The 9,171-nt window shown below is 33.8% G+C and overlaps 1 protein-coding gene and 1 pseudogene across 1 annotated transcript; both read right to left on the bottom strand.

Moving 5' to 3' along the window:
- Positions 1-452: 452 nt before the first annotated feature.
- Positions 453-7,442, bottom strand: LOC130746191 (uncharacterized). The gene is made up of 8 exons (XM_057598741.1): positions 7,178-7,442; positions 6,743-7,027; positions 4,925-4,981; positions 4,627-4,836; positions 3,818-3,936; positions 3,633-3,730; positions 1,108-1,232; positions 453-1,024 (listed from the first exon to the last, which is right to left on the bottom strand). Exons 1-8 carry the CDS (start codon positions 7,379-7,381, stop codon positions 863-865), a joined length of 1,260 nt encoding a protein of 419 aa, XP_057454724.1. The 5' UTR covers positions 7,382-7,442; the 3' UTR covers positions 453-862.
- Positions 6,527-6,642, bottom strand: LOC130709711 (5S ribosomal RNA; annotated as a pseudogene).
- Positions 7,443-9,171: the final 1,729 nt, after the last annotated feature.

Below are 9,171 nucleotides of genomic sequence, written 5' to 3' on the forward strand. Positions count from 1 at the left end.
TCTACTTTATGTGGAGTTCTTTTCTTCTATCTTCTCTAATTTAACTTTGCTTTGGTATTTTTCTCAATCATTTGGGAAGCAAGGGAATGAGTATACGAGACACTCAGTCAAATGTTGCAAAATATATTGAGGATGGGCAGGTAGTGAGGCCAGTTCAAGGGAAGACATAAGATGTCTTATTTTAATAAAGGAGTGATGAATTAGGCCAATTGCAAACATATGAAGGAAAAATATGCTTGAGAGTTCTAGAATAGAAAGCAAAATGAATATGAAATATGATCTTATGTAAAATTGTCATCTAAAAGATTTTTCTCAATTGACATTAACATCTCTTAATTGTTTAGAAAACATTAATATATAAAATTTATTCAATAATCAACTCTATATCTATATATATATATATATATATATATATATAATATAAAGTTATACAAAATTTCATAAATATAATATTATACAAATTTTAGATATTACTATATAGTAAAGTAACCCGTGCATTGCACGGGTAATTCCGCTAGTTTTTTTATAAAGATACAGGTAAATGATACATTAGTCATTTAATTACAGGAACACAAGACACAAGTAATAGAGAATTGTATTTGCTCCCTGCATGAGTATATGGTTATTACTTTCTATGAACCTCTGCTATCTTTCAACTTATTGGACAATCTCGTCCACTTGAGTAGTTGCAACCACGTTTTTATTTGTATGATTGCAGAGCTTGCAAGCTATTGGAGCAACTACAGCTGCATGCATCCCAAAATCCCATGCTTTGCGTCCAGAGACAATCAGCTTTCATTTCCAATTAGAACTTTACTGCAAATCTTCTTTAATGTTGTGTCAATAAAAAATTAATGCAGAACTACCATGGTTCAGAGTTATTACTGAGAAAATTTCTGGCATAAGATGGTCGGCTCCACCCTTGCTCCATCAGAATGAGACTCAAGCGCGTCATCAGTTTGTCCACGGCATCTTCTTCGAGACTGCTTAAAGTGTTTAAAGATGTCACTTCTGTAGATGAGTTCTGCAAAAATTGAGCGGCACACACCTCATTCAATGAACCTAGAAAATCAGTCATTTGTGCATTGCATAGGATCCATCTATTACCTTCAGTTCCCGGTACTTCTTCAGGTATTGGAATGACTGCTCATATAATCCACAATGATAGAGAAGAATGCTGTAATCTCTTAACTCATTTGCATCATTTGTCAGGAGGATAAGGCGTTCACATGCTGAAAGAACAGGGAAAATCTTGGGGATCATAACAGATTTTAAGAAAGTTTAACCGTGGATTAATTGTAGGTAGATTCCAATACCATTACTCTATCAGCATTTCAGAAAGGAGACACATGCGAAGTATGGTCAAACACACTGGTTAGCAATTTAGAATTTCCAGAAAATATCTCAAAATCTTTAAACATATAATCGTTTGATATTCAAAGTATCTTAGTTTATCTCGCATGACCAGATTTCATTATATTCCCTGATTTATTTTATTATTAAATTAGGATTAATAATTTTAGTGGCTGTGGGCTTAACTAGTAAAATTACACTGGTCCTTGACCTGCTTACCAGTATAAGATAATAATTGGAACCATTGGGGAAGTATTTTACATCACTCCATATAAACGGTTTTCAGCATCATTATGATAGGTACCCGCATATAGTTAGTTAGTTAGTTAATAGTTGGTAGTTAATTAGAGGGTTAGTAGTGAGGCATGTTGCCTATAAACAAGGGAGGGAGTTAAAGAGAGTATTAGTATCTTTGGGAATAGGAGAGTCCAGGTTCTGTTGAACAACCTGGGGTTCCTTTCAATAATACCAGAGTTATTTCTGGCTATGTTTGGCACGCCTAGCTGATAAGCTAGCTGAAAGCTTATAAGCTCTATCTTATTCTTGGCTGATTCTATCAAATTATCTCTTAAAATTAATGGGACCTTGCGAAGATAAAATTTGTGCAAGTGGGATCACCCATGGAGCTAACATCTGGATCCAGGGCAGTTTTTCCAGTTCAAAAAAAGAACTGCAACTCCTACACGTAATGATTTAATCGTAAATAGTTAATAATTTTTTATTTCAAGTTTACTTATAAGTTCTAACATTTTTCCATTAAACAAAATATTTTTCAAGGATAAAATGCAAAGCAGATTTTTAGGATCGTGATCCATGCAGCTATTACGTGTTGAGATGATCACTGGTCACTGTGCTATTACTAGCCCTGTAGCCCAATATAGAGAAACAGTGGAACACAAGTATCCAAACCAAATAGCAATATAAGAAGTACCAAAGAGCATTCAGCATCAACTAATGCCAAGGCCACTCACTTGACTGGGAATTGGCCTACCCTCTCAGCATACTACAACTATTTCATATTAATTAAACGAGTATTAATCTGTAACTAGAAAGATACCAGTTCTGATAACCCATGGGTCTCAACTATGATAAGATCAAATAAAACAGTTTCAAGATGAAAAGCAGAGTGTGTACATCAAGAGTATAGAAACCAATCTCTTTAAGAAAGAAGGGTTTGGCTCTTGTAAAGTAGGTGGTGTATTTTATAAGGATAAGTGTGGAGTTATAAGCTATAAGCCTATAACCCTTAATTGGAAAATCAGAGTAGATTTTAATAACTCTATATTTGTTATGTATATCTGTATGTTTTATCACAATCTTAACCTTTCTTTTCTAATCTACAGTCCATACTTTTCCCTCTAATGTGCACCATTATTTTAGAGGAGTCAAATACAAGAAAGGAATTTGACTTATCTAAAGTGCGAGGTGCACTACAGTATTTTTCAGAGAAAAGTTGAGACACACTTGATTGGAAAATCAAGGAAGATGATAAACGGTTATAATAATTTGAAAAAATTGAAAAGCTAGAGTTTAAGCAATAGACTGCTCACCCAGATTATTTAAGTGTTCTTTTGGGCTTTGTTTTTAGTCTTTGGCATATGAAAAAAACAGTACTCTAAATCTATGTGTACAACCAAAGTGAGGAAACCACGGGCAGTAAGGAGAGAGGCTATTAGGAACCACTAAACAGATGTCATAAATTTGACTTGCTCGTTACAAGCCTTACACAGTTACATGCACATTAGAAAAGAACAGAAAGCATCCCTAATAGACTTTTAACATGAACAATAACGAGCAAAGTCGAGCCCTTATAAATAAATGCATCAAATAACATCCAGCTTTTCTAGATACCTATAAATAGAAAGCTCTTATTATCCAACTTTATATCCCCACAAAACAGGTCCCTAAAAGTAAAATTCTGGTTTTTCCTCTTTAGCAACATCCAAAAGTAGACTACTAAACTAATTAACGGGGAACCTAACATAATTCTGAAGCCTAATATGTTCCTCAAACAAATCATGAAAATTAAACACAAGTTATAAAAAATTTAAGCCAATTGTTTCCAAAAAGTAAAGCATAAACCAAACATTGCTGTAGTGTTCATTATATAATTTACATGCATAGTGTATCACATTCTGAATCCATCACCTCATCTTAATGATTAAAAGAAGAATTTTTCATGTAAGGAGGGGAAGGGGGAGGGAGGCCGTGTAATGTGTATAACCAAATCGTTTTACAATATTGAAACAGAGCAAGGAGGAAATGTACCAACTACATACCGGACAATGATCGCCTCATATCCCCAAAGCACGCGTTGGTCCAAACACCTCGGTCCAATCTATGTTGAGCAGCCTTAGCCGAGGCAATTTGAGAGGCACTGCAGTTTCCAAGCTCAAAACTCGTTCTCATATACACTAATTATATTATAATAAATAATAGATAGGAATGTCATTATATGAAATACCTTTCACCAACAAAAGCAGATCTGTCAACACAGTCAGCAGCATGTGCTGCCCTTAAGAATAAAGTTTTGGTATAATCATGTTGAAAGGGCCAGAATGCATGCTTCAGATTATTTAAGATCTGCACATACAGGCTAACATAAGTTCTAAAGGGAGAGTATAGCAGCTAAACAACGCCATAACGATAGAGATTGGCAAAGATAAGAGTGACTCACCTTGACAGATATTCAAACAAGGATAGAATATATGTGATGGAGAACTTCTCAAATAACAGAAGATAAAAAAAGAAAAGGGCATGCTCCTACTTGTACAATAGAAGAAGCTGATACCCAGTATCCAGAACATATGCATGCATCAGCTAGAAATTTACTACAGATAAAAAAGCCAGGCAGTGTAAAAGACGCTTCACAAGTCCACAGAAACCAAGGAGCACAAAACTCATTTTGCTGTAAACACACTTAACAGAAGCTTCTGTTTGTTTTTTTAAAAAGAAAATGGCAAAGTTACTGCCATAAGGGTTGCCTAGTACATGAGCTTCTGCTCCATGTGGGATATGAGGCGGGTCAAAACTAATAAGTCATACTTGAGTCGGAGGTTGTCTCCGCAAATAGAACCCATGATCCATGATCACTGGGTCACAACTCACAAGGCATCATACCTATGTGCCAAGGCTCATATTCCTAGTTTATTTCATACGTGGTCAGATGCACAGCTATTGCCATAAACTAGGAAAAGCAAGACACTTTTTATGTTGATAGAGGAGATAGAGAGCAAAATTTAATTGAAAGAAGAGCAAGTCATCAGAAATTACCTCAACTAATAGGTTTCCTGATGTCATTATGTGTGCTTGGTCTGACTCCTTGCTTTTCTGCTTGTTATAGCCTTTGGGAAGGGTAAGAAAATCGTGAGGGAAGAAAATTTCAGCATCAAAATACAAAAGGCCCCACAATCGAAGCATTTTCAGAATTTCTGAGTATATAAGAGAGAGCATTGCAGCTGATCCCGAGCGGTGAGTCAAAACCTGCTCAATGCATTAAATTTTTCCATCAAATGTCAACCACTAACGATTTTATTTCAGAAACAAATTATAGATGTGAGGGATATATTACCGAATGAAGATAGAGTGACCGTGGCTCCAACAGATTTGCATCTGTTCTCTTGAAACCCTATAAAAAAGAAAGTTATCAGTGAATTGAAAGGTAACCATTGTAAGAGGCAGAAACTAGTTAATCAGAATATAATTTACAGGGAGTTCGAGAAAAATGTAGAAACTTTATTACAGACTATCAATATTTAGTCCTTAACCAGAAAAGAAATAACATAAGACAAGTCACTTTTAGAATTACATATTCTATTCTTCTAGTATGTGGCCGACCATTACTCTAGGTCAAAGAAGTATAACACGTTTAAGTGATTGATATGAAGACTGGTACTTCATAAGACATTTTATACCTTCTTCTGAAGTGTACTTGTTCTATTTTTTTGCTGAACATTGTGAACAAACTTGTAAAACGTGAAACCTAAAGTGTACTTCTCAGAAAATAGTTGATATGCCCTTAGCCCATGTTTTTGATAGGAGGAAGAAACATGAGCTGTGCCCAAATGGACTGAATGTGAAGATTAGGCTGCATGTGTATGAAACAGGCATTGGAGGAAATGGAGAAAGAGGAGGCTGTTAACAGGCAGGACCAGGACAGCCGGTATCATCTGAATGGAGATGGAATGATTTTTTGGTATCAGCACCATAATAGAGAATCAGAAAGAGGGACGCTAGAATTGAGTGGAATAGAAGACATGAGTGACAGGTTGGCGATTCCCAGTGCATCACATTTTGCAAGACCACATCATAATCTCTCTCTCCCTCTCTCTCTCTCTCTTCCTGCATTTTCCCAAGAGTTCTATACATACTGAGGTCTACTTCTAAGAGCTAGTCTCCAAAATATTTGGCGCTGGATGAGAAGAATTCCCTCATGAGGTTCAGCATGAACACCATTGTGCAACTGACATCTGGAGAAATTCATAAAACTGTGGGTGGGGGGGGGGGGGGGGTGTAAACATAGTTATCAAATTGCGATTCAAATAATGAATTGTGGAGCTCATTTTTGAATCATGAATAGTAAAATGTAACATTTAGAAGCACAATTAAAAATTAGTCGAAATATATCATATGATTTATGCATAGTGCTTGATATGGTAATTTCAGTTAATTAAATTAGGAATTGAAAGAACGGCTAAACTATAAGTCTTGTAAAGCAAAATCTAACATATAGGTTACTATTCAAACTGAAAACATAGAAAAGGTGTAGTCACAGAAGGTATATCTCAGTACTAACACATTCTCTCAAGAATCTCTTGATTCTTGAAGGCATTCTTCTACATTGTGGGGTTTTCCCTATTCTGTTTAGTACCAGTTCTAACAAACACACACACAAAAGAACCAATCAAGAAGTACAGAGAAAATTAAGAGTCAGCAGAAAACAATTAGAACTACTCAGAACAATTATTGAGGAAAATTACTGCTAAATTTGATAGGTTTGGTAAATTATTGCATTTCTAAACCTAAAGTGAACCCAACTACTTGTATTTGAGCTTCTGGAAACAATTAGAGAATCTACTAATCAGCCAGGGCTCCATTTCTAATGCAGGACACTTTGCATCTAGCTTCCTAAAATAATGCTCCAGAATCTTTTTTTTTTGGTACATTTTTTAAAGGGATGCAACACGAGGACTTCCCAGGAGGTCAAGGCTAGTACTACTCTCGCCCAAGCACACTTAACTGCGGAGTTCTGATGGAATCTGGTGCACTAGTGCTGGTGTGATCGCATCCGCTCCAGAAACCTTTGAGTAATTAATACACAAACACTAGAATGAATGAAACAAGCATATATCTTACAAGGTGAAATCAAAGTACATTGATTCATTATTACCTTGTGAACATACAGAAATCTCTCTATGCTCTCTAAAAACTTTTCGGGCGACGAATCGTTTTTGGGGCTGTAATGAGGACAGTAGTCCATGGAAAGATCATCTAATCTTACAATGAAAGCGTCGACGGGAAGCGGAACGGAAGAATGCGACACCAGGGAATCATCCTCTGCAGCTATATAAAGAGCAGTTCTCCCCAAATCAACAGACCTGTTAATGCAAATGCTGGTTTGTTTCTCAATACCAGTGAATTTCTGAATTTGTGAGCAGAATTCCACTCTAGCTTCCTGCTCATTCATCATCATCATCATCATCATCATCATCATCATCATAGATAGATGCAACAAATGAAAATGAGAAAATTATCAGAAATTCAAACCCCAAAAATTATAAATATAAAAAATCATCAAGGAAAGCCATAGAGAAAGTGTTGATACTCTGGCATGGGTGGTGTCGATTCCAGAAGAATCGAGAGCGTCGTGCAAGACGAACTTGTAGTCAGTTGCAGCGGGTTGCGAGTTGGAACCGCCACAACACATCACGCGGGTGGAAGAAGAAGAAGAAGAAGAAGAAGGAGGAGGGAAGTGAAGAGGGTAAAATTGGAATTTGGAGAGTGTGAGGAAAGATGATGAAGTTGACATGATTGAATTGAGTTGACTGTTGAGACTCTGATTCTGATACACTCTCAGGAGGAGATATTAAATAAGCAATGATGATGATGATGATGATGATGATGATGATGGTTGTGGAATTATATTTTTCTTCAACTCACTACTTGAATTATTTTTACAAATTCATTTAAATAAAATTTTGTCATAACCATTTTTTGTTGCTGTAGTAAAAATGGTAAAAGAGAGAAAACACTACCAGACTTGTCTCACAGGATGAGAAAATAAGGAGACTAGAGGCACACTCTAGTTAATTTGAAATCTTTTAACTTTTAAACTCAATAAATAAGTTTTTAATATCATCAAATAATAAGGTGTAAGAGAGTTTTATTTATATTTTTTTATCATAAATGTCATTTGTTCAGACTTTAGAGGGACAACCACAATTTTTCAAAGAGATTTTTTTTTTTTTACATGAGGAAATAATTTTCAAAGAGATTTACACAAGTCAAGACCAAGAATAATTAAGTAAATTTAACTTTGACAATTATAATACTCCCTTCCTTCTTATTTATAAGAACCAAATGAAGGGTGTAGCTTGGTCCTTTTTATAAGAACCAATTCAAATTTCAAGATGCATCGATTATTTTTTGGCAACAATGCCCTCATTTAATAGAGGTTTCTCTTTCTTTCCACTATACAACTCATTAATGATAAATAAAAATTAAAAAAAAATAAGTTGGGGTAGTTTTGGAAAGTTGAGATAAATTTGATCAAATTTAATACTACCAACCACTTTCTTAAGGGACATAAAATGCTAGTTTGGTTCTTATAAATAGAAACGGAGGGAGTAAGTTATAAATTTAATAGCTTAAATAGTATTTAATAAATTTAAATTTATTGAACTTAGGTCATAATTATTTTCCTTTCTTAGGCTTACTCAACTCATTTTTACTACTAATATATAATAGATAAAAAAAATTATTTAAATTTTGTTTCCAAATAATAAAGACATAAGTTAATACCTTATTGCCACATATTTCAATTTTTTTTATACATCGGAAAGTCACATATTTCAATTTTAAAACTATTGTATCTAAATTATTTATTAATAAATATTGTTTTACTATAAACTAATTTTAATATTCTTTCAAAAAAAATTAATTCTTAATATTTTTCCAATAATGCAAAACTCAAGTCAAATTTTAACTTTATAAATGTTATTATTTAATGTAGGTACTTGAAAAGCTTTTGACAATACAATTTTTTCAGTTTTAATTTTATTATTTAATATATTTATTGCAAATAAAATTTGTTATTACTTCATGTATTTTAATATAAAGGTAGGAATTTTTTGTTTCTAATGCAAAAGTTCAAGTGAGTTTTATATACATAATATATTGAATAGATGATTTAGGAAATAAAAAATACTTTTTAAATTATCTTTATCAAACATGATAGGTTTTTTTTTTTTGAACGACCAAACATGATAGTAGGTTATTATTTAAGGGTGAATTTTTAAAATAAGTGGAAGATGGTGTTACTTATAGTTACAAGTTTAATCTAAAATTGGTCATAGAAAACCCAAAACCCCATTTATTTTATAATTACAACTAAAATGCACAAACATAAAAAATTACACCACAAACTTGATATTTTTTAGTTTCTGCTATGTACAATGAAAGAGAGAGATATTTTGAAACATTTGTATAGCATCCTTCACACCTTTGTCACGTTCTTAGTTAGCTGATTTAGGGGTATTTCAACCGAATATAAAACATGTACTAAAAGATACATGTTAAATATAAGAAAATGATAAAGTT

The sequence above is a fragment of the Lotus japonicus genome, chromosome 3 (assembly GCF_012489685.1).
Source record: "Lotus japonicus ecotype B-129 chromosome 3, LjGifu_v1.2".
Classification (NCBI taxonomy): Eukaryota; Viridiplantae; Streptophyta; class Magnoliopsida; order Fabales; family Fabaceae; genus Lotus; species Lotus japonicus.

What these genes read in the sequence shown, in the direction of transcription:
- LOC130746191 (XM_057598741.1), bottom strand. Translation starts at nt 7,381, where the DNA reads ATGTCAACTTCATCATCTTTCCTCACACTCTCCAAATTCCAATTTTAC. An exon ending in GGTCACTCTATCTTCATTCG is followed by an intron (nt 4,837 to 4,924) that starts GTAATATATCCC and finishes TGCATTGAGCAG; the next exon opens with GTTTTGACTCACCGCTCGGG. An exon ending in TCTGCTTTTGTTGGTGAAAG is followed by an intron (nt 3,731 to 3,817) that starts GTATTTCATATA and finishes TGGAAACTGCAG; the next exon opens with TGCCTCTCAAATTGCCTCGG.